This window comes from Myxocyprinus asiaticus, chromosome 49, assembly GCF_019703515.2.
Source record: "Myxocyprinus asiaticus isolate MX2 ecotype Aquarium Trade chromosome 49, UBuf_Myxa_2, whole genome shotgun sequence".
Taxonomy (NCBI): Eukaryota; Metazoa; Chordata; class Actinopteri; order Cypriniformes; family Catostomidae; genus Myxocyprinus; species Myxocyprinus asiaticus.
Genome location: NC_059392.1, coordinates 7,755,677 through 7,782,171, shown reverse-complemented (window position 1 = coordinate 7,782,171; position 26,495 = coordinate 7,755,677). Strand labels below are relative to the sequence as shown.

Sequence of the window (26,495 nt, the reverse complement as noted above, 5' to 3'; positions counted from 1 at the left end):
CGGAAAACCGAAGTAAACTTTAGCCTTGAGCGCTAAAGCATGCGTGATACAGAATGGCACGTAGACAAAATGAAGTGTACTCAATTTATCAATTATCGATATTGATTAATGCCTATAACGCAGTAGTGGATTTAGGCATGGGCGACATCTTGTGGGGTGGCACGAGGCACCCACACAGACTTCTATGTCTTTGTATGTTGTCAGCTCATGCACCTGCCATTGACTGTGCTAAAAGAGTATTTTAAAGCAGTCATAATGTGCATGAGTTCAAACGCATCTGTATGGGCTCGTGGTCAACAGAGTATACTTTGAGCGGCTGAAGACCAAAGTATACTTCCGTTTCTTCATGTGCCGGTATGTCTCAAAGTGCCATAGATTTTGTCATCAGCACAGTACGTGGCTTTGAGCATTGGTGGCGCATGTGCCTGACGTTGATTGTGCTTAGAGTATCACAAAGCAGTTTGCGGTCAAAAGAGTATATTTGTCCGAGACAGAACGGCAAGCAGAAAAACGAAGTAAACTTGAGCCTTGAGCGCTCAACCTTGCGTGACACGGAACAGCACACAGATAAAACTTGGTAAAAGTGTACTCCAGCCTTTATCAATTATCGATATTGATTAATGCCCATCAATAAAATCATCAGCTATAAAATAAAAAATAAAATTTATGACAATTTAAAAAAAAAACAAATGTTAAAGATCCGGCTGAACTGATTCGCAAAGCTTTAGAAATCACTTCACTACAAGAACCTGACATTGGTTAATGCAATAGTTAACAAGAATTAACAAAGAGCAATACATTTACGGCATTTGTTAATATTTGTTCGTTAATTTCTATATATACCAATAAATTAACCGAAATTTTTTATATGTATGTAAATGCATTGCAAACAATGAACAATAGTATTCTGATAAGTGAACATTAACCAAAATTAATATATGATGTTAAAAATCATTGTTCATTGTTAGTTCTTGATAGCGAATGCATTAAAAATCTAACCGAATTGCAAAAAAAATCTCACTTAAATGGTGAGATTGCCTTGGGATTACTTTTCTGTGCATCATGAAGGCTAACCAATAGCCAACTCAAACTAGCGCTCATTGAAAATGATGATTGCAATAGTCTTTGCGGTTAATAATTCCCTGATGCCATCTCCTCTCCACTGCATCAATCACACCTGTCTCAATGGCCATATACTGTAGAGTATGACAAATGTTACAATTTTCCTTTTAGCCAAAGCTTTAGAGTCACTGATCCTGAAAAATACAACCACATCTTAACAGGGCAGATTCAGGATAAAAGAGAAGGGATTGTTTGCTATAGATTTCAGACCCAAGAATTGCAAAAGCCTTGGGTGACCCAAAGAGAGGGATTAACTGCAGGGGAATGACTCCAACATAAAACCTGAGGTTAACAAAGGCTATCATTCTGTATTCAGCAAGTGTGGTACCAAACATGAAACGTGTACAAAGACTCAGTTGGAGTGCCCTGTTTATTAAAAAAAAAAAAAAAAAGCCCTTCTTTAAATTAGCATGAAGCATTAATTCCACTCCCGTAGGGGAAGTGATGGACTCTAGTTGCACGAGGAACATCAGGTTAGGAAGATTTATAACAGCGCTTGTCCCATCCTTTACACAAGAATGTCATTAAATGATTAATTGAGGCCTTTTCCATCGAGGGGTGTTTGTGCCAAGACAGCAAGGTTTACTATAAATAAAGTGGGTAAATCCAGGAATAAAACTGAAAAAGGGGGTTTAATATATCAAACTGATGCAAATAATTATTTTATTATTATTTTTGGGAGAACCATGCCTTTAATTATCAAGGCAATTTCATGATACAACGGAGTGCAAAACTTCAAAAAATGTCGGCCTATACAGACCATGTTTAAATGGGTCATGATCTAGACGAAATGAAAAAATATTTTGGGATTTTGAGAGGGTAGATGAGAATAAGAGTTGACTCATCCAGCAGACAGATGTCTGTGTATGAAATGGGTTTATGTCTAGTGCCCTTGAGGTCGCAAAATGGATCAACGTCATTCAGTGGTAGTTCAGATTTTTCTGCATATTAAGTTCCATGGGTTTGAATTTAGATTTGTGCAAAATGTTTTTAAAGAGTTATTAGCTCCATCTAGTGGTAAAACTGGAAAAGTGTAAAAGAATAAATGAATCCACTGCTGTCTGACCAGCGATTTGATTTTATCTAAAGAAAAATCCCAAAATATTAAACACATTTTATATCACATTTTAATTAAACAACAAAGAATGGAAAAATGACTTGAGTTGCTGTGGCTATTAAGGTAAAACATCCAAAACGTAAAATTTGTTCACAAAATAAATCTTTATCCAGTTCTGTGCAACTGAAATTTTAAAACTGTAAAACTGAAATCCCTCTTTTGGCATACCATAGTCCTCCGGTAAAAATGACTTCTTATATTTAGCAGACATGCTTCTGCATCATCATCACACTAAGATAACAAACCACACAAAGTGCAGCAGATGAGCTGTGATTGGTCTGTATTCAGCGTGCCTTGTGCTGATTGGGCAGCTTTTTGCGGTCCTTGGTGGTGTTACGTTTCCTCTTCTTACTCAAGAAGTTCTCCAGTTTTCCGCTCTTTTTCAACTCGCTGTATTTATCCGCGAGTTCCAGCTTCTTCTTATCAGCTGCAAAGAGGTTTATTAAAACAAAATAAATCACATTAAAGTATACTGAACAAGTAGATAAACTACCATATGAAAAATGTTTGTTAAATGTCGCAACATTACGAGCACTGACGTAAACAGACTCAAAGTCAGAAACTTTGCCTTAAAGCCACCTATGAATCTTCTCCAAACGATTCAATAACTTCTACACAGGGTCAGAAATTAACAGTAGGGGAAAAAGTGCCACCAAAAGTGGCAAAAAAATGCAAAACAATTGCAATGTTTTATTTGCAACATCTGATATATTTCTTATTAACCTTCTCTAGAATACTTGATTCTGATTATTAAACAATATATTAATTCAACATGAGATATTTCTGAATAATAACCATTGTCCATAGCATATCAAATAAAATACAGGGGTAAAAATTGCCCTTTAATGGAAAAAGTCATTTCTGACACTGCTTCTTTATAAACTATAAATACAACGAAACAAGGGGATACAAAAACAAGATGAACAGATGAATAGGCAGAACGAAAAGATGGCTAAATTTACATTTTTTCAGGTAGAAGGGTTTGTGTCCCTGGCCAGCCAGCTCTCTCTGTTTCCTCTTGAACTGAAGTTCCTTCTCTCTTTCCTGCTCTTGCCTTTGACGAGCTCTTTGCTGGTTCTCCTGTTAGTACACACACAAAAAAATAAAAATAATTAGATATACATGAGAGCATAAGCAGAAGTATAAAGGACAATATCAGAGCTGTATAGGACACTTTAACATTGACATAACCAACAGAGCACAACTGGTTCTGGTAGTAAAAATCTCATTCATTTCTTCCACAGGCGAACTATTTTTTTAACAATAACTAATAAATATTTAACCTCATGCGATCCTGCGTACACATGCATGGGCATTGTATTTTGACTTCGCTATACACAATGCATAATTTAAATGAATTGAAACCAACTGATCTCAGTTCAGAAGAATCTGTGCTCTCAGTAAAGGGTTAAACTTTTGACGCACCGAGTCATGTGACAGAACAACATGGTGCCGATCACAGCAGAGTTTGTCTTTAGGAGAAATGGCAACAAAACTACAACTGGTAAAAAAACCGAATTAAGTTTTTATATTGAAAACTGTTTGAGTGAAAATTTTAGTGTGTCTAGTTTCATCTGATATGCCATTTTAAGTATTTGAGCGATTTAGCGTGAAACGCCAAGCTGCTAAACACAATGTACACTATTGTGTACTTTAGCACACTGGAGGTTGAGTCATTCACTAAATAGGGAGCAAGGGAGCATCATATAGCTCTCTATGCAAGTCAATTTACTCCTAAAATCAGAGCATAAGTTCAGTTTCAGGCTGCAGATGATATCTGAACCACTCATCATGGTTGGCAGACATGGGACAATGGTAATCAGTACATAGATTCAGAATTTATAATGTACAATTTTATTTTAACATGGTTGGCAGTGATTGGATGATGCTGCCCATACTTTGAATTTTTGCTCATTTCTGATAACATTTAACAACATCTGGTAATGTCTATAACGTGAATAACCAACACTCCTGGAAAAATAATAAGCAATTTGTTAATAAATAAAAAAATCTGACTTTCTATAGCTTGGTATCATTTAAAATTTCACAACTTAGTCCCAATTTATTTAAGAAAACTATATGGTCTAGAATTGTTTTTTTGTTGTTGTTTTTTTTGCATGTTTTTGCATTTTGCATGTTTATTAGGTGCTACTAGTTACAAATCGAAAAGGGAAATGGAAAATGCAGTCATGCTCGGGTCTCAGGAGGTAAAGGACAAACCTACCAAGAGGTTTTTAATGGATGGTACAGTTTATTCTTCTGTTGAAGCCACCAGTCTACCACCAAACAGTGTTAAATAGCAGAACTTCTGGTGACGTACTACACTTATGATACTGAGGGGAAGAAAATCCACCAATAAGAGAATCGCGAGAAGAAAAAAAATAAAATAAATAAAAAATAAATAAAAATCGCAGCAAAAGAGCTCTACAGCGACCGTGACGCACTTTAAACAACGCAATTTCCCAACACTCTTAAACTACTTATATATTTGTAAATATCTGAATGTTATGCAATAAAATTAAAACATACTGGTTCTATACTTGTAATCAACAACTCTAAATCAATAGTTTTATATTTTTCCATCGCTCTTAATTCAATTAGATCATTCACAATGATTAATGGGATGATAGTTCATTCCCTCATTTACATTAAGTACACAGTCTTGTGTGTTTGTCTTTTTGTCTGATTTTCAAACACTTTTTGCTCAAATCAAAGTTTGTAATGTGATCCACCAATTCACTTTTAAGCTAACAAAGCTTAAAGTTTAAAAAAAAAAAACATTACATTTACATACCAGTCTCTTAAGCAGGGCTTTCATTTCTTCCTTCTTACTCTCCGATTTAGCTTTCTTGAGCTTTTTCCTCACTATCTAAAATGAATAACAATGGACATAAAATGTATTTAATGAAAGCAATGAGGAATCAATATATTCGACACACTTTATGAGTTTCCAAATACCTGTGTTTCCTTTTCTCGGAGGTTATTAATGAATTTGTATGTCTGGTTAAATATTTCAGGCTTGTATTCTCCAGAGAGATCATCGAATCGAGGGTCCCTTGAAATCTGCAGAGCAAAAATATCAAGTCTCAAGTTTTCCCACAAGATCCAATGCTGAGAATGTTTAAATGCATTTGAGGCTTTGATGAAACCAGCCCCAAACATGTTGTATTTGGAAAACAAACATTAACTTACCCTTTTCTTGACGGGAATCACTTTTCTGAGGAAAGGCACATGTTTCTTTGCAGAAATCTCCTGAGGTCTGAGACAAAACAAACACAGATTAGACAAATAATAGACTTAATAAACAAATACTGCTAGACAAAACAACTCATTGATCATATTTCACATTAGTAAAATGCATCACAACAAACAATGATCAAAGGTGACTGAGTGACAGGTGTCAAGCAATAAAACCATAGTTTCAGTTTAAAGCAAGTTAACTTACTTGTGTTTGTTCAGTCGTTTCATTGGCTCATTTTTCTGCTGCTGCTGTCTTTTGGCACCATACGCAATTTTATTGTATGCTTTAGTTCCAAATTTATTCTGTAACATCATTATTTCCTCAAATGACATTGTTGATAATTCTGTACAAACACAAAGACATGAGTGGAAATTAGTGGTCGCACCATATGTTTTTATTTAATTTTTTATGGCCGATGCCGATATCTAGCGAACAGGGTGGCCGACATTGATATCTTATGTAATCATGCCAAAAAAGATTATTGGTGAATTTAGATTAGGGCTGAAACTATTAGTCGATGTTATTGACAACGTCGACAATAAAAAAATTGTAGACAAAAATGTTCGTTGTCGAATAGTCGTTTGATCTCATTTAACGTAACATGAGATCATATGAAATTCAGCAGCACTGCAGCTCGTGCCTAATTGAGGTGAGGAAGAAAAAACAGCTCACAATCCAGATGCACTCTAAACTTTCCAAACAGCTTCAGGTGACGTAGATCGCAAAGTAAGGGAATAATACAAAATAAGTAAATACAGAAGCACTCTCGTTGTGAAATAAGTGGAGCTGGAGCAAAAGTTGAGTGTCGAGCATCTTTAAAGGAAACATCCCGACGTTGCATCTTAAATGCAGTTATATTTAATGTGTTATAGCTTTATTAAAGTTAAAATAATACGGAAGCAGATCATGTAAATAACTACAAACTCCGAAACTGGCATTTCTCTGTGTGGTCAGCGCCTCTTCTATGAGTTGCGCGAAATGTCCCGATCTAAGGGGGAAAGATTGAAATTGCACCCGGCTAAGGCACACTCTGTCGCAGGGACGCTCATCCTTCGAGCACGCACGCTTAATGCAGCTAGATTATATAATGATATTGAATCATAATATATGTCACTGTGCATTTTTTATCGTGAAGAAAATTGGCAATTTTAGTTAAATATGTTTTGAAGTATAACCAAGTGAAAAAATACACATATACAAAACACACTTCTCTTAAAGCAAGTCTTATATGTTGCTTTTAGACAATTTTAAATGGAAAACAAGACAAACACTTGATATGATTTTTTTGCAGTGAATTTCTTTACTGAATTAAACTTAATATAAAAAAAATTCCCTTTAATTCAGTGAATGTCATTTAGAGGTATTTTTAAAAGATGATTTTGTCATCTTTATTGTTAGTATGCACATTTAATACAACCTTAAGTCAGGACACAAGCTGAATAATCGGTTAAGAGCGAATGATTAATCGTTGTAATAATCACCAAATAGTCTAATAATCGTTAGTTGCAGCCCTAATTTAGATGGACATATATTTTACACAAACAATTACTAAAAATTCATAAAGAAATATTTCAAAACATAAAATGTATTGACAAAGCTGCCATAAGATCTGTTAATCGGTCGATGTTGATTAACTCAAAATGGCCAAATATCGGCTAATTAATCTGCCTATCCAAAATATCGGAAGAAAAAAGAAAATTAAGCTTTTCTTTTTTTTTATAATTTGATAATTTTTAAGGTTAATTTCACTAACTTAATTATTAATTAATTTTTAATTTCTTATTTAATTGTACTTTTATCAAAATGTAGTCATATCAGTTTTCCTGAAAGAAAACAACATGTTCGGATGTCTTACGCATGATTTACACGTGGTCGGGAGCAGGTGTAAATTTCGTTCCTATCAACTAACATTTTAAAAATACGAAAACATTCATGAATCTGAGAATTTTTAGAATGGCTTTACAAATGATTTACACAAAAAATCTTTCTGCTGGTGTTTCACGAATAAGGCCCAAAATGTATAATTTCTGCTCCACTAACGTCACAAAGTGGAACTGCAAAAATAAAAATAAAAAATAGCTTAAAAAAAATTGCATTTCCAAAACTTCCCGACAACCATTATGTGGTTAAAAACCTGTATGATTTTTTTTAAAGAATTTTAATTAATAACTTAAATTTCTGTTAGTTCTTCAAACAGAACTAGCTTTAGAAGACTTTTAAAACTCTTATTGAGAATTAGGGCTGGAAAATTTAACGCGCTAATTTCTGCGATTAATAGTTGACTGTTTAACGTGTTTAAAAAAAATTAGGCAATTAATGCAGTATCTTTTTTGTTTTACTTCCTGATATTTCACTAATGTTTTTCCCCAATTCCTGTGGCTAAAACTGGCAAATATAAATGTCCATGAGGTACACACTCGCATGCTTATTCATTATGCACAACACATGTTGGCAGGCATAATAAACACGGGAGCGGATTTACTTTGCAGAAAATGGAGACTTCACCCGCAAGTGGCAGGCCAGGTATGGGAGAAAAAGCACATCACCTGAAAACACTTACTCGCTGTCACCTGAACCAGTTTTTAAAGCGAAACCAAGCATGTGCGCGATACAGACTGATCAGCAGCCAGAGAAAATAATAGTTTAAAGATTTTAAACTTCAGCAAATTAAACTTAATTTGTTTTATATATATACAATCACCGGCCACTTTATTAGGTACACCTGTACACCTAATTATTCATGTGATTATCTAATCAGCCAATAGTGTGGCAGCAGTGTAATATATAAAATCATGCAGATATGGGTCAGGAGCTTCAGTTAATGTTCACATCAACCATCAGAATGGGGAAACAATGTGATCTCAGTGATTTAGACTTTGGCATGATTGTTGGTGCCAGACGGGCTGGTTTGAGTATTTCTGTAACTGCTGATCTCCTGGGATTTTCACACACAACAAGTCTCTACAAGTCTTAATGTGAACATTAACTGAAGCTCCTGACCCTTATCTGCATGATTTTATTCATTACACTGCTGCCACACGATTGGCTGATTAGATAATCGCATGAATACGTAGACGTACAGGTGTACCTAATAAAGTGCCTGGTGAGTGTATATGTAAATATAGTGTCCATTGGCAATGTAAACTTAAGTCTATCTTGCCAATAAAGCTTGATAATGAATTGAATCTGACCATTTGATCCTATTATTAAAAACGTCCACTGGAAAACGGCAGAAGATTTTGCCCAACTTTTAATTACACCATATCCACTGATTTTATGGCAACTGCATAACAGATTTATACCTGATTCTAATTAATTAACATCTAATTAATATAAACATGTTTATATTTAAATAATTAAAATAAATGATGATTTACCAATTTCTTGCAAGTTCTTTAGAGTTAATATACTTATGATTATATTTTAATGTTTGTTTTAATGTACCATGTACCTTGATTAATTGTGAACAATTACAGAAAACTGTGCGATTAATTAGTTTAAAAAAATAACTCACAAATCGTATAAACTACTTTATGTACTTTTTTTGTCCATTATGGATCTTGACTATTTATTTTTCACTTTTGTTATATGGATAAAAAAGGCTGCCTGGGTGTTATGTTAAAGAACTTATTTTGTGTTCCTGGAAAAAGCTAAATCAGCAGGTTTTTAACGACAATGATGGTGAACTATCCCTTTAAATAATTACTATTGTAAAGGCTACATAAAGATCTAATTTCCTCATACCTTTTTTAATGAATTCTGTGTATGGTTTGTCTTTGCTGCCTCCTTCATTAACAGCTTCCTCCTGCTCACTATCTGACTCGGACAAATCTTCATCACTCCCTGAGTCCTCTTCATCATCCAGAGCATTGTCTTCATGCTCTTCAGGGGCTTCATCATCCTCTGCAGATCCATCTTCCTCTCTCATTTCCTCGTCTTCCTCTTCAGAATGACCCTCTTCATCCTCTACTGAAGTTTGCATGGAGCTCCTTTTACTGAGTAAAGCAAAGTTTTGCTCCATTTCTAAAGCCTCTTCATCATCATCATCATCATCAGAGCTTTGATCTTTCATTTTGGTTGGTCTCTTTGCATGGGCCTGCATTTGATTTCGTTTGTCCTTCTTAATAACTTGAGCTGAAGAACTCTGACTTTGTTTGTATTGTTTGATTCTGGAAGCCATTATTACCTGCAGCAATTATGAATAAGGGTAGTTGACATTAAATACGTTTGGGATGTTCACATGTTCTGCAATGTGACGTGCTAGATTACATCTAAAAAATATTTTAACGGCATTTTGATCATTCTTTTATAATTAGCATGCATGCAGTAAAGACCTCATATTAATTAAGAGACCACATGGAATAATTAAAAAATGTATTGATGCTGATCAAATGTTTATGGACATGCAAAAATATGCAATACGGATTCAAAATCTTATCTGAAGTCAGACAACATTTAAAGATACTATAATACTGGTAGGACGGAGGTCGGAAACACAGTTGTGAATTCCAACTTTAGAATGACTATGTTCTATAGTCATTCGTCAACAATAAGTTTGATATTATATCTCAGATTTGTTTATTACTAGTATTCTGAAATGTTAATGCCTACCGTGTTGTTTTCATGCAGACATCTGTGCTTTAGAATGGACCAGAGGAATGTGAACGTGAAATAAATTTATTTTTAACATGGGAGAATATAAGAATGTCAAATTTATTGTCTACGACGTACTAAAGATGAATATTTAACAGAAAAACAGCTCTTCCCGTATACACGCGGATGAGGATTGAGAACAGAGCATGCGCGTAACAGTACTCGTGTCAAAATAAAAGTCCCCTCTTAAATCTCCTGTCAAAATAAAGGTCTCAAATTAAAGCTCTGCTTTTGTAAAACTCCATCTGAAATTGTGAAATGAAGAGTTTTGGCGCTGTCAGAGTATGTGCAGTCTGGATGTATTTATGTATTTCTTGGTTTGTTTCATCTTTTTTGGGTTGTCTACTATGCCTGTAATCACGCTTATTTCAAAACTGCAAACATTTTTCTACATTTACAACATGAGTGTATAAAGTACACTATTGATAAACAATTTACAGATTGTTAATTCAGATTGTTACAGACCATTCAATGCCTTCTACATAATTACCAGTGATCTTGTCAGGTTTTCAATCAAAACTCACCATAAATAGCCAACCAGGCGCATTTGATGCCATGCTTTTTATATTTGGTTATTGTGATATCTTTATTAACATTTGTGTAGATACTGATAAACATTGATTACAACTTTTCAGAAAACATTTCATGTCTTGTCATTTACTTTCAGAAACTCTGTTTGGTGGTGCACCTTGGGCGGTGTAGTAGTTATAGATTCATGACATTACATAACATAATCTCAATGTGTTATTTTTCAGCCAAATAACTCAGAGATGTCCCAGTTAAAGTCAAGAGAAAGACCCTTTGTTCTTTCTTGGTAGACCTGGTCAAATTGTTCATTCTGGGCCACAGTTAACGAGTTCTTCCAGTCCCCGACTGTTCCTGTAACACAGGTTAAAACACATTAAGCGCAAATCCTTAACCCCCAAATATGAGCCCCAGATATTAGCAAGCACCACTAACTACTTCAAAAATCTTGCGGAAAACCTGGAACAGAAATTGCATAATGACGAAATTGGCTACATATATCAGTGAGACATCCATGCACAATTTAGATTTTAGATTTAGAAATTCAGAGTTTCATGATTTTATCATGATGGCGAAGATCGGAAAAAGATAATGGAGATGCTTTCGTAAGTTTAGTTCATAACTTTATATCTTTCATGTCCAACTAATTTATGATGACAGTCAGTGTGATGCCGGATATGATGTGGCTCGAATGACCGTGGATGTCTATGAACACTTTTTTTCCCCCTTACCTTTGCGCAGAAATAGTCCTTGTGGCCGATCTGTGACATCCTTAGGAAGGAATTCATAGTTGGCTTTTGGGTCTTTTTTCATGTGATTGAAAGTGGCTGTCTCGACCACTTTGTCAATCGCTGCATCCGACAGATTCTTCCCAACAAACCCACAGATTTTCAGAATGACGGATCTGAGGTCCTTTTTAAAAGATAGAAGCATTAAATATCATTAGATTTTATCGGCCAATCCTAAATATTAATAAGCTATGCCAAAAAGAAAGCTAGACTAAATCTCGATGGAAAGTATACAGTCATTAAGTTTGGCCAGCCATTCCCAAACAAATCTTTACCTTTATCATCTCTTCATACGTGAGGAACAGGATGTCATATTTGTCTTTATTTGTGATCCATCCTTTAATGTGGTCAAACCAACAGCCACCGACCACTGCAAACCAGACACAACATCGAGTCATTGCTACAAAATTTGAATATAGTTGGATAGAGCTTCAATTATTACTTTGGTAAAGTTCACTTACTCCACCCTGTGAAGAACTTCTCCAACATCTCATCATAGCTCTCAGAAGAATCCAGTTTCTTCATGTTGTTCGAAAAATGGAAATATGACACCATGACATCTTTGGGGTTTCTCATGACATAGATGATCTGGGAGCAAAGAATTGATATATTAAAAAGAATGCATGACTTCAAGATAGTTTATTAATTGATTAACACAAACACACTTTTCCTTTTCCCTGTAGCCCTTTAGGCGCCATGTGCTCATGTAAATGGGAACAGAAAAGTCTTGGGGATGGACGTGAGGTGTAATCTTTTTCCTTTTCCCGAAACTCTAGCCAAGGCATCTGCTCGTACGTGATTTGGTTCACTTTTTCAGGGAAATCTTCCTCAAATAGTAAAGTAATGATCCGTTGGGTCCATATAGTACCTGTGGGAGTTAAGTAGTGGCAAGCAATTTTAATCTAAAATCGAAAGAGACAAATTAGAAATTACATTTTGCATTATGAAAATGAGGCCTATTTTGGGGATCATTATAATTTTTTACATTGACTTTTATGCTCATTTTACCCCACAATTCTCAAAAGAAATTTAAAAAAGTTGAAAAGAAAAAACATTATTCAAAAGCATCTTTTTTTTTTACTGTAATAATGTAAAAACATGACTGTTACAGTAATGATAATCAACACTGAAAACAATGGGAATAGTAAAAGTAAAATGTCCAAATGCATTAAAGTAACGAGAACTGGTGGGTAAAATGTGCTTAATTGTCCTGAAAATAATGTTACAATGCAAATAAATAAATAATAATAATAATAATAAAATATTAGTCCTAAATGTAAGCTTCATTTTCATTATGCATAATATCATTTTAATAATAATTAAAAAAATAAGTTATTTAGAGTTATTTAGAAGTTTTTTTTTCTTAAAATGTTATGTTTTGTAATGGACATTATACCCTGTGGTAATGATTTACAGGGTTATCTCAAACAACACAGGGTGATCAGAGGTACTTGGGACAGTGACAGATTGGTAGATGTATATTTACCAGGGCTAATGGGGGGCTAGAAGGGGTACTGCCCCCCCTATTTCTTCCTTGTACAACCCCCCCCCCCCTCTGACTTCTGACACCCCCCTTGGGCCTAACGTCGAAACATGATCAAGAACAACCTGTTGCCACCCTAAAGATCCAAATGCCTCCTAGTACCACCGTGATACCTACATTTATTTTGGCTTTAGACCAATCATGGAGATTATGTTCTAAAGTACACTTTGGCAATTTGCAAATGCACTGATCTGACCCTTAAAGATGACATTTATTGGTGTAACCCTATGTAGTCAGGTTGATTCAGTTTTATTCAATCAGATTTTTGATTTGAATAAAACCAGATCATTTAGATATTACCATATAAAACAAACTTAAGTTACCTGACAATTTGCTTCCAATGCAGTTTTAATACAACTTTTAAGTCTGACGTAATTTCTCTTATTCAAAATGTGTCTTTTTTTGACAATTTTATTTTAAGCTATATCTCTGATGTTGTGCCACCAACTTGCATACAAAACAAAAAGTCAAGAAGTGCAAAAAAATGCTATAATTTTTTTTTTTTGCTACAACTTTATAAATTTTGCTGCCTTCTCATACTGTATCTTAACTTACCAGATTTCGGGAAGGTAACAACAAAGAGATCATCATTCCTTATTTCAAAATCCTCCAAACTGTCAATATAATCCGTAGTAAGATCATGCGTGTCATACGCTGGAAAGACCATTCCTTTGTACGTGAACAGTTTGTCACTAAGCACCTTGTATTCTTGTTGAGCCATGTTTGAGTTGTTTCTGAACCAAACTGACACTGAAACTTTCCCTCCTGCCAAAACTAAATTACGGAGAGGACCTTGCTTTACCCAGGCAGAGTAATACGAGTCAGATTTAACTGATAAAAGGGGTGTTCTCTTTGCCGTTACGTAATCAGTTCAAGTGTAATATATTTTTATTTAGTTTATGGTCAACCTTTGGACTTAATATATCGACCCGAATCTTTCTCTCTTTCCTATCAGTCTTTTAACTGTTCAAATTAGACACTTGGCCTGTAAAATATGGCCTATAATCTGGGCTATAAAATCAGTTCAGTAGTTCGCAAGTTAATGTTATCCTACATTGATGATAGCGTAAACATATGTAGCTTACTGTCCCTGGCGGAGGGCTTGAGGCTCGAGACTTGACCTGAGCTTGACTGTCCCCCCGTAATTGTAATTACATATCATAACCACAATGTGTTGTTTTTCAGCCATGCAACTCTGATATGCCCCAGTGAAATTTAAGACAAAGACCCTTCATTCTTTCTTGGTAGACCTGGTCAAATCGTTCACTCTGAGCCACAGTTAAAGCATTCTTCCGGTCACCAACTGTTCCTGTAACACAGCAGGTTAAAAGACAAAGTTTACCAAAGTTAACCAACATTTGCCACTGCCATTTATTGATTCTACCAGTTTGATTCTTGATACTTTAGAGAGATTCTACCAAAGAAAACACTTGAGTTTTCACTTTTGTCTGACCTTTGAGAATAAAAAGTCCTTTTGGACAGTCAATGACTTTCTCAGGAAGGAATTCATAGTTGGCTTTGGGGTCTATCTTCGTGTTTTTGAAGGTGGCTGTCTCCACCACTTTATCAATCGCTGTATCCGACAGATTCTTTCCCACAAACTCAGATTTTCAGAATGACCGATCTGAGGTCCTGATCACAGATGAAAGCATTAGACACCATATTGTACAAAATATTACGAGTTGTCATATGACCAATGGAATTGAATAGATTTAAGCAGATGTTTTCTCAGTTGCTTATGACCAATACAAGTTCTAAATAGAAAGCATACAGATGTATGTGTTCATATTTTGTTGTCTGTGATATTAAGGTAGGTTTTCTTTAAAATATTATCAAATGTATAAACAAGTAAGATAATACAAGCTATGTTGTTTTAATTTTCACCAATTCAACAGATAAAGGAAACGACTCAACCTGACTTAACAATAGAAGCTTTTCCACTATTGGGCCAGTGCGAGCTAGTGGCATCAACTGGTCAGCCGAGGCCAATAGCTTCTGACCTCGAGCCACAAGACCAAAATTGATCTGCATTTCCAACATTGGGCCAATAGCCCCTCAGTGTTGCCCTAAAACCTGCCCCTAATACACCACCCTGGTGCCAACATCACACACCCTGCCAATTTCAAAAGCAAGAGGGAAACTCAAGCTAAGGTATCAGACTCTGGAGGCTACCTCGCCCTCAATATGAACACAGATTTGAACTGTGTCTGAAAATAATTTTTTTCCCGAACCTGTACAATTTTGCACTGGATACACAACTTGGCAAGTTTGTCGACAATCTACTTAATAACGTCTTCATTTCGGCAGATGCCGCCGACCTGATGTTGCACATTTTCATCAGCCGAGATATATAGAAGAGCCCTGATTTTGTCTACTGATCATTACTGACAATTCTCCATTCTCCATTGATGTGTTGAGAAAAGCTGATAGCTAAATATGAAAGACTGGGAAATGAGTATGTGACGAAACCTCTGACCTGACTCAGTAAAACTCTGACTTTGACATTGACCCCGCCTCAAACCCCAGTTGGGCTTCTTTGGCCCATGGGTAATCGGTTGGCCAGGGCGCTTGGCTGGTTGGCCCCGAGAAGCCCTCAAGGAGGCACGATGAAATCCCGGAAGTGACAGTGGGAACGCAACTGGCCCTGGCACGCACTAGCACCCACTCATTTGGCCCGCAAATATATATCGAGATCTAGACTGCATATCTATTAAAGTGTTTAGGTTATTTGGTTGCCAAAGATGTTCAACTCCTCAAAGTCTCAACATGTATGAATACAAGATAGAACAAGCGGCTGATAGAACTCCACCTGTCTCCTCAGGGTTACATATTTCTACTGCTGGAGAGCCACTTTCTTCTAGAGTTTAGCTTGAACTCTGATTAAATGTACCTAAACCATCTAATCAAAGTCTTTGGGTTTAGTTGAATATTACAGCCAGGTGAGCTGATGCATTGGAAATACACTCTTTCCAGAAATATACATTATTTAATGTTAGAATGATGAATATATCTTAATGGAAAATAGGTTGTTATTTAGAAACTATGCTCAAACAATTCTCACCTCAGGATCAGGATGTTGTATTTGTCTTTATTTGTCATCCATCCTTTGACTTGGTCAAACAAACAGCCACCAAGCACTACAAACACAACATCAAGTAATTGATGTCAGATTTTCCTGCTGGTTCAAGACCTTCCAAGCATTACCCCTAACAAATAGCTTTTAGGTAAAGGGGTGAACACAATAAAACCATGATGGGGAACATTTAGGCAGGTGTCAGCTATGTAAAGGTTTATAAGTGTTTACCAAAAAAAGTATTTTTCATAAATGTCAGGTCAGGCTACACTTTCACATGTATTTTGTTCTTTGTAATTTTATACAATGTATAAAGATTTTAAGGTTTATGTCAATACATAAATTGAAGGGCAGAATATTTGGAAAGAGTCTGAAGTTCTGTAAGGTTCATACTCAATCCTGTGAAGAACTTCTCCAGCATCTCATCATAGCTTTTGGAAGAATCCAGTTCCTTCATGTTTTTGGAGTAATGGAAATATGACACCATGACATCTTTAGGTTTTCTCATGATGTAGATGATCTGTGAGCAAAAAAGTGACATATTAAAATTAAATATATTTTAATGAAAATGCAAGTTTATTGGTCGGTCAGTCATTGATTGATTGATTACTGCATACACACTTTTCCTTTTCCTTGTAGCCCCTTAGGCACCATGTGCTCGTGTAAATGGGAACAGAAAAGCCTTGGGGATGGACGTGAGACATAATCTTTCCCCTTTTGAAGTAACTCTAACCAGGGCATCTGCTCGTATGTGGTATGAAGTCATGATCCGTTGGGTCCATACCGTACATGAAATCAAGTGTAGTGTCGATTCAGGCAGGTCATGTTAGTCAAGCTTGCAATGCTCAGCTGATAATGATGTCTACCAAATACAATTCAGACACTTAGCAGAGCGGTTCTAGTTAAATCCTCTGTTTATTCATTGCCTTAGCAGCCTTTCCATTGCATGGATACAAGCTGCATTTAACCACCCTCCTCCAACCTCAGCTACACATCTAGAATGGCAGCTTTGCCTTAAGTTTTCTCTACATCAGTCTTGTTGTTCTGTGCTCTTAGACTACAGTTGATTGCCAATTTGAAATTCCTATCTCCATGTGTTATTGCACCTTGTTCTTGATTTCACAACTTCAAATACAATATTTGAAGTTCTTTTAAGTGCCCATTTAATCTATAATGCAAATGAACAATTGTACCATGTTGCACTGTCAGAAATGTTAAAAACAAATTGTACAATCTTGAAATAATTCTGCTGGTTCTGTTTTGATACCCCTATATTTTTTTTATTTACTGCACTCCCTGCTCTGTCCATGCATGGCTTCATGGATAGGTGGGAAGTTTGTCCAGAACAGAACCAAATCGGCAACACGAACAGATTGCTTCAACTGTTTATACAGTTAGTGAATAAAACTATTTATACAAAGTATTTAAGTCGAAATATTAATTTGACGGAAGTGTTCCTGAATGAAACAGTGTTGTAGAAGCAAGAAGAAGATTCAGTGAAACTCTGCAGAAGCTTAAAATGCCCTGAAAAGCATAGACAGCCTACTCAATACATGTCTCTTGTACATACAGTAACCTTAATTATAAAACAGTTGCACATACAAAGTTGACAAAATTTCACTAAGTTTCATTAGTTTGCCATCACTGAACAAACATGCAGATCACGTAAATCTCTCTCACCTCTGTTTTTCCATTTTTATATCACAGAAATTTCTGTTATAACAATCTTAGAAGCAGGAGACGTCAGCAAAATTCTTAATTTGTTCTCCATTTAATCTATTGCCTAAGAAACAATCATATTCTAAAAACACATAATTTGTGCTTTTTCCATTCTGTGTGATTTAAAAGAAAAAATTATTTAATGTTCTACAGTAATATTCTGAAGTCCAAATAAAGCTTTCTTGCCTTCACATGTCTCAAGATCTTACTTACCTGATTTCGGAAATGTAATAACAAAGACATCATCATTTTTTATTTCAAATTCCTCTAAACTGTCAATATAGTCTGTAGTAACATCATGCAAGCCATGCAATGGAAAGACCATTCCTTTGTATGTTAACAGGTTGTCACTAAGCAACATGTATTCCTGCTTAGCCATGTTTGAGCTGTTTCTGAACCAAACCAACACTCTTTCTGTACATTATGGAGGGGCCATGGTTTGATACAAGCAGATTTATACACTCCAGATTTATTTGGAAAAAAAAAAAAGTTTGATATTTACTGTTATTCTTCATTAGTTAAAGTTTTTTTTTTTTTTTTTTTTTTTTTGCTTGTTCTGAGCCAAACTTTGTACTCACTACGGTGACGTTAAAATGTTTCTCTTCTTGTCAGTCCTCTTCAAATTGGAAATGTAATAGTATAGGTCAAAAGACATGGCTAATGAAATTAAATGAGTAATGACTAATTGTGTATACTGTATTTTGGAACCAGTGGTAATGAACTCAAATGCAACCATCATTTTCATACATCAAGAAAAATGGTCGTAAACAGGTTCAGGGTTAAATGAAATGAGATTTACATGGGACTTGTCAAGGCTCTTTAAATTTATTAATTTGACACTTTCTCTTTGGGTTTCTACATCTAAAATGAATTTTCTTGACAGCTTGGTGAAAATACACTACTTCTCATTGGGAAGCGGGGTGTGGACTCCTGAACACGATGAACTCTGGGATACACTTCATCTGAAAGACTGTTCAGAAGCGGAATTCGAGCTAGTGTGGATTTTGTGTGGGTTAAGATCACATTTTTTCCCCATTGTGATGGTTGACGTGAACATTAACTAAAGCTCCTGAACCGTATCTGCATGATTTTAAGCATTGCAGTGCTGCTACATGATTGGCTGATTAAATAATCACATGAATAAGGAGGTGTACAGGTGTTCCTAATAAAGTGCTCAATGAGTGTACATCGTCTTTCAGCCAACTTGAGAACGCACATGCATATTAGCTGAACCAGCTGAAAAATAGCATTTTTTTAGTATGATTTGAGCAAAAGAAGTACAATTTATGATACCAGTGTGTTCTGATTTTACTGCTGATTTGAATATATGTAATTTAATTGTAATCTTGACCAACCCTTTTGGAGATTTCGGTCTTTCCCCATCCAAGTAGATAGAAGCTGTAGTTGAATGGCAATTCTATCAATAGAAAATAGCTGACAGTGAACGTTCCCAAGATGGCCACCGAGTGGACTGACTTGCCTTGAAAGGGACTTTGACTGTTTTTTGGTTACGGTCTCCATAAGAATCAATGCAAAAACTACCGAAATGAGCGATTCAGACAACAGACAACAGACCAAGTCAGATTCTAAATACACACAATTAAATAATATTTTCACATAATTTTTCCATAATTTGGCAAAATTAAAGCCTGATTGGAAATGACACCCAATAAAAATATTCTACTAAGTATATATACCTTTCTTTGTTTTTTTCAAACATTACATGTCTCATAATTCGGGCTCTATTTTTGTGAGCGCGCAAAGCGCAGCTCTACATGCTACGACCGTGCTCAAAGTCTTATCCAATTGCGCAAAGCGCAAGTGGGCATGGGAGGGAATGTTTGCGCTACTTTGGGTGTAGGCCAGCAAACTGTGAGTGTATTGTATGTAGATGAAGTGGCGCAAAGCACAATTTGCTATTTTCCTGAGAAATACCTGTATATCATTGCACTAAGAGATTTCAATACCACCTATTAACTCAGCGCAGTCCAAATTCAGTTCCTGCATTTGAAGTTTGGAGATTCCACCAGCATCTGGTAATAAAGTTCATGTCCAAATTCTCAAAGTACAAAACATCAAACTATGTCAATGACGATCACTGTTGTAGCCGTTTGTTGAAACAAAAATGTATGAGATTTGTGTTAAATTTTCTAGAGGTCTTGGTTTATTTTTTCAATTATTATTATTATTATTATTATTATTATTGTTATGTTTTATGTATTATTATTGTATATTTACATATGTATTTATTTTTTAATTAGTAGCCTACTAGTAATTTCTTACCTGTTGTTGTAGAGTGATTTTTAAGTCACCACAGAAGAGGCCGGTGGAAGGAGAGAGTAAAATATTTGCATGATTTGTTTGACCACTTCATTATTTTGATTATATTTTCATTTAGTTTGAAGTGTAATTTGAATTTAGAAATATTTTTTGTTTAATTTTTTCGTGTTTCAAAAAATTAATAACATTTTTAAAAATCAAAATCAACCTGTAGAAGTGAAGTGTGTGCTGATACAATCGTTATTAACACTAGCCATGATTTGTGTCTCAGTAGAAAAAAAACCATTAATAATACCTATATTCTCTTTAATTTAATGGCGCCTACATCCAAATTCTTACAAGATATAAAAGGAGCGTGTCACTGTCATAGAAATATTCCTGACATTCAACAAAGATGCAGTTAATGCACAAAAGAACACAATTTTCAATTCTTCTAATACATTGCATACAGTCCATTTACTTCTTATGAATGTGCTGTCTTTGTTTAAATCATTGGTGCTTGATGGAATGGACTATATAATAGGACACAGACGGTGGAAAAACCGGAGAAGAACCTCAAAATTAAATTGCACTTGACCCAGCCCATTTGTGCATTGCGCGGGCAATTTCGCCAAAATACCAAAACTTCATGGCCATGCCCACTGACTTTGCGCTTATGACATAAATCATTGCCCTGCGGGAACGGCATGCATGGCCTTGAACGCTGGCAGCAGCAGGAGAATGGCCTCCATGGCTGTGAGCGCTGGCAGAGGAGTAGATGCCCTTCTCCTCCTCTTCCGGGTGGTGAGAAGCACTGCTGCAGTAACAGCCACCATCTCCTGGTGGTCAGCAGCGGGCTCCTCTGCCTCCTGGTGGTCAGCAGCAGGCTCCTCTGCCTCCTGTCAGACAGCAGCGGGCTCCTCTGCCTCCTGGTGGTCAGCAGCGGGCTCATCCACCTCCTGGCGGTCAGCAGCGGGCTCCTCTGCCTCCTGTCAGACAGCAGCAGGCTCCTCCACCTCCTGGCGGTCAGCAGCGGGCTCCTCCGCCTCCTGTCACTGTCCTTTTCTGTATATCGTGGTGCCATTTTTCGGCCCTCTTTAGCCTGTCGCGGCCCGTTCGGCATAACACGGCTGCCCATTACAGTTCATCGTGGCCCGTTCGGCCCTGTTTCATGGCCGGCACACCGGGAAAACTCCCGGTTCTCCCCATAACCAGTCTGCCCCTGATGTCATGACCCTGTCACACAAAAAGCCAGACTGACAGAGTGACAGGACAGCGACAATAACAGTTTTATTAGACACAAATCGCACCTTGCTGAATAATGTTCATGCCTGACAGAAACGCAGGTAATAAGTTATGAAAAATATTGCTTTGTGGCTATTTGAGTCTTTGAGGTTTATTTTCTGTAAAGGATAGCAGAAACAGCATTTGTCAAATCATTATGGCTTTTCACGTTTTCTCAAGAATAATCTGCTGGGGAATGAATTCAGACACTGTCGATATAAAGATGCAAAAAACTAACATAGAGTGAAAATATGACTAATTAATCTGGAATATCTCTCTAAGAAGTATGTGTTTATTCTTTACATTTGTTTACAAATATATATTTCAAGGTGTCGTGTTTATTGGCCCAATTTAAATTGTTTTAATTTTATTGCTCTAGTTATCTGATTTTCCTGATTGATGTTTTAACTTCTATTCAATTCTGCAAACATTTTAGCCGTCAACTTTTTGTTTTCATTGATTTTGTTGCTCTAAATAAACATTCACACATACAGTATGTGGGTAGGTGAAATGGAATTTCAAGCATTGTCAGCAGTGTCCTGTACTATTAAAACTATCTAAAACTATTTTAAACGGCATTTTCTTATTTTGGGTATCTTTAATGGGTAACACTTATAGTTGTATTTGTTAACATTAGTTATCTACTTTAGTTAACATGAACTAACATTGAACAATACCTAATAATTTTAGTTAATGTTAATTTCTACATATATTAGTCAATTTTTAACATTAAAAATTGTATAAGTTAAGATTAGTTAATACAATATAAACTAACATAAACAGTAAACAATTTTATTTTTATAAATTGACATTAGCCAAGATTGATAAATGCTGGAAAATTGTAATATACATTGTTAATGAGACCTAATGCAAACCTTATTGTAAAATGTTACCCAGTAATTGTCATACTTGCAGTTTCCATGACCTCATTTTAATTGAGACACTGGTTTATTTGTACTTCTAGAAAAAGGTTGAAAGGTGATCAAAATAAGCCAATAAAATGGTGACTTGTCATAGCACCTAAAATACACATATTCCCTTATGCATGCATGTACATTTTAACCTAACATTTTCATGTTGGTGGAGAAAAAAAAAAAAAGAAAATCTTTTGGACACGTTATTTGTCCTCAACTGAGCTATACAGTATAGTGCATTTTTTTAATGCTTTCTATAAAAACAAGATCTGCTCATCACGTTTGCAGTGGTTCTAGGATGTTTTAAAGTTATGACAATTTTCACACCAGAGGCACATTTTCATGATTTTGCCTAGGGCAAAACAAACCCACAGGCCGGCCATGCACTAGTTGAAAGATACACTATACAGTCAAAAGTATGTGGACTTTCAGGGAATTTTCCAATAAAGAAAAATAACACAATGAAGAGGATTCTTTTTACAATTTGGGTAAGAAGTCCCTCATTCAAAAGAAGTCTCCCAACAATCATCCCACTACACATGAGTTTTATACCATTTCAAACAAACAAGATCTTTCCTAATTCAACTAAATCTCTAACTGGTTACTTGCATAAACACATTATGTCACTATGTCAGGTTGACCCAATGACTAACTCATTCTCTGGCCCATGCCATCTCACTTGTAAATGTTTGACTTATGCTAGATGGATATGTCTGGTACGCTATCTCTTAGAAGTCCTACATCTTAGACACGGTAATGCAACAAAAGAAGCAAGAGCTAGAATACAGGTTAAATATGAGAATAATACATGTGAAATTAATTTGTCCCTCACAGGACACGCTTTTTTAATTAACGGATTTTGCTATACTAGTGACAAATCGCTATGGCATACAATGAAACTGTGTATTCAATTTTATTGCAACAGTTGGCGAGGGGGCCCTTAACTGTTCCATAAAAGTGGGTGTTCACATACTTTTGGCCACATAGTGTATTAATAAATACTGATATAAACTTTTCAGACATCTTGACATTGCATATAAGCTCAGAAACTCTGTTTAGTGATGCACAATTGGCTATATACTAGCTTATATTAGATATTTTATAACATATCCACAATGTGTTGGTTTTTAGCCAAGTAACTCTGAGATGTCCCAGTTAAAGTCAAGAGGAAGACCCTTCATTCTTTCTTGGTAGACCTGGTCAAATCGTTCATTCTGAGCCACTGTTAAAGCATTCTTCCAGTCGCCAACTGTTCCTGTCACACAGTATGTTAAAACACGTTAAACAAATCATTGAATCAGAGTTTTGAACCAATAAATTGAATTGAACTTTGCTACTGAAATTTATGCCGTGCTCAAGCTCCTCTATTATCGCCAGCATGGCAAATCCATTTACCTTAATGCTATCCAGGAATATATGGACCAGTGAACTCGTGAAATGCTATTAAATTGTCTCATTTACAAGGAAAAAGTGTGAAATTACAGCACTCTTATGACGTGGTCATCAACTCATTAAAATCATTGCAAATTTCACAGTAGTATTCACACATACAGCCTTTTCCAGAAAATTACCTACAATTTCCAATTTAGAGATAATGTGTGAACATGACCGTTTTGAAAATACTGGTAAATTTTGCTCTAGCTATTTTCCTTGATGCAAAGTTGAATCATTACCTACAAATTTCCTTATTGATGGTACTGTATGTGTGAACGCCACATTTGGTACATTTGCCAGTAAATGCAACCCAACGATTTTCCTGTAATTTACCTGGTTGCATGTATGAACGGGGCTTGCGAATATACTGAGAATATTCGTTGTATATCGGCCAGCGCTAGATGACTAGTTTGATACTTTATGCTTTTTTAATGACCAATGGATGATTCTACTGCAAACTAATGATTATTAGTTTTGACTGACCTTTGCGCATGAATAGTTCTTTTGGACGGACAGCATAAGGAAAGAATTCATAGTTGGCTATGGGGTCTTTCTTCATGTGATTGAAAGTGGCTGTCTCCACCACTTTATCAATCGCTGCATCCGACAGATTCTTCCCAACAAACTCACAGATTTTGTGTATGACGGATCTGAGGTCCTGATTAAAGATGGAAGCTTTAAATGTCATTAGATTCCATTGGTCAGTTTTAAAGGTATGTATATACTGTATAAAGCTTGGTCAACCATTCCCAAACAATTATCACCTTGATCATCTCTTCATAAGTAAGGAACAGGATGTTGTATTTGTCTTTATTTGTGATCCATCCTTTGACTTGGTCAAACCAACAGCCACCAAGCACTACAAACCAAGCACAACAAGTCATTAAGTCAACAAGGGGATTATCATATTTTGGGGTCCTTTGTATCAACAATTTAGAAAAAACCTGTCTTAGACTATTAACAACTAAACAACTATTCCCAGATTCAGAGAAAACAAAGAGACTATTTAAAAATCTACATTTCAAGTTCTGTAAGGTTCTTACTTCGTCCTGAGAAGAACTTCTCCAGCATCTCATTGTAGCTCTCAGAGCTATCCAGCGTCTTCATGTTTTTGGAGAAATGGAAATATGACACCATGACATCTTTAGGGTTTCTCAAGATGTAGATGATCTGTGAGCAAATAAATTACGTATTAAACTACATTTAATCAATTATTTTTTTGACTGCCTGTTTTTGAATTTTTTTTTTTTTTTTTGGTTAGTGCTTGTCTGGTGATTGAATGATTGATTGATTGATTGATTAGTTGGTTGGTTCATTGATTGGTTGAGGCATACACACTTTTCCTTTTCCTTGTAGCCCTTTGGGCACCATGTGCTGGTGTAAATGGGTAGAAAAAAGTCTTGGGGATGGACGTGAGTTGTAATCTTCCCCCTTTTGCAGTAACTCTAACCAGGGCACCTGCTTGTACGTGGTTGTGTCCACTTTTTCAGGGAAATCTTCCTCATACACTAAAGTCATGATACGTTGGGTCCATACCGTACCTGAGGAAAGTAGAAAGACTTTGGTATCTTGCCAAGTCTGAGAACAGTTTGTGAGACTGTGGAGACACATGTGAGATTACTGGATAAAATCTGAGAAGCAGGAGCAAACGTCTCCATTCGATCTCTTGGCTGTCTAGAAGAAATAATAAATAATGAAGGCATACCAATGTCATTTACAGTCATTTGTGATTTTACCATCGTGTGGTATGTTAAACATGGTCTCTAATGTTCTAAAGTAATGTTATAAACATTTCAGTCCACATAAACTTCATAGGCTTACATGTAATTTCTCTTCTGTCGATTTACAGCCTTAGTCACCATTAACTTTTTATGGTGTGGAGAAAAAAATTGCAATGAAAGGCTAACATTCTGTCTAACTTTTGTATTATACAAGAGGGTGACTGAATTATGAGGTCCAGAGCAAGCTGTCCAAGTGTAAAAATGCCTTCTCATATCTCAACATCTCACTTACCAGATTTTGGGTAGGTAACAATAAAGACATCATCATCCCTTATTTCAAATTCATCTAAACTGTCAATATAGTCTTTAGTAATATCATGCAAGCCATCCACTGGAAAGACCATTCCCTTGTATGTTACCAGGTTGTCACTGAGCATCTTGTATTCCTGCTGAGCCATTTTTGAGTTCTACCTGAACCAAATCAACAGAATCACGTCTTGCTTGTCCTCCTGCTGAAACACTGTAAATTATGGAGAGGACCTTGCTTTATTCACACAGATTTATCATGTACTGTTACATAATCAGTTAAAGAATTATTTTGGCTAAAGACTTGAACTTTGCACTCAATATCAAACTGAATATTTCTTCTTATCAGTCTTGATTTTTGCTCTTTAAACAGGAAAATCAATAGTAAAGTTCAGAATATATGACGTTTAAACATAAATGATTGAACATAATGCAAATACCAGTGTAAAGTGCACAAATTGTGGTTGTATTTGAGTCCAATTTTATGTTTGAGCATTTATACATTAATACATTGGGATCAATGTTGAACTGACCATATACTGTATATACTGTACGTCCTTAAAACATTAAGAAAAAAAGTCTAAAAGAAAATAAATTGTCTTTGTCACTAAGTTATTAAAAGCAATTTCAGAGTAAATCATTAATTTTTGGTTTAAAATTATTTGGAACATCTCTCATACCTGTGCACTCTGATGAACTCCACCAATAATTAATTAAAATAATTTTATTTATGTATGGTATATACTTATGTGGTTACAATGGGAAAATAATTACATTTTTGACCTTGGATAACCTT

General features: G+C 35.7%; 3 protein-coding genes and 1 pseudogene across 3 annotated transcripts; all 4 read right to left on the bottom strand.

Annotated features, from left to right (window-relative positions):
• Positions 1–1,481: 1,481 nt before the first annotated feature.
• On the bottom strand, positions 1,482–10,524 carry rrp36 (ribosomal RNA processing 36). The gene is made up of 8 exons (XM_051693101.1): positions 10,092–10,524; positions 9,225–9,666; positions 5,685–5,823; positions 5,432–5,498; positions 5,198–5,302; positions 5,034–5,108; positions 3,202–3,319; positions 1,482–2,666 (listed from the first exon to the last, which is right to left on the bottom strand). Exons 2-8 carry the CDS (start codon positions 9,658–9,660, stop codon positions 2,524–2,526), a joined length of 1,083 nt encoding a protein of 360 aa, XP_051549061.1. The 5' UTR covers positions 9,661–9,666; positions 10,092–10,524; the 3' UTR covers positions 1,482–2,523.
• A 155-nt stretch (positions 10,525–10,679) lies between these two features.
• On the bottom strand, positions 10,680–13,800 carry LOC127437934 (amine sulfotransferase-like). Its single transcript, XM_051693103.1, has 6 exons — positions 13,545–13,800; positions 12,112–12,314; positions 11,908–12,034; positions 11,722–11,816; positions 11,390–11,570; positions 10,680–11,012 (listed from the first exon to the last, which is right to left on the bottom strand). The coding sequence occupies exons 1-6, from the start codon at positions 13,708–13,710 to the stop codon at positions 10,885–10,887; spliced, it is 900 nt and encodes a 299-aa protein (XP_051549063.1). The 5' UTR covers positions 13,711–13,800; the 3' UTR covers positions 10,680–10,884.
• Positions 13,801–14,170: 370 nt separating this feature from the next.
• On the bottom strand, positions 14,171–18,160 carry LOC127438067 (amine sulfotransferase-like; annotated as a pseudogene).
• Positions 18,161–20,361: 2,201 nt separating this feature from the next.
• LOC127437936 (amine sulfotransferase-like) lies at positions 20,362–25,933 on the bottom strand. The gene is made up of 6 exons (XM_051693104.1): positions 25,686–25,933; positions 25,011–25,213; positions 24,716–24,842; positions 24,437–24,531; positions 24,156–24,330; positions 20,362–23,493 (listed from the first exon to the last, which is right to left on the bottom strand). Exons 1-6 carry the CDS (start codon positions 25,849–25,851, stop codon positions 23,366–23,368), a joined length of 894 nt encoding a protein of 297 aa, XP_051549064.1. The 5' UTR covers positions 25,852–25,933; the 3' UTR covers positions 20,362–23,365.
• Positions 25,934–26,495: the final 562 nt, after the last annotated feature.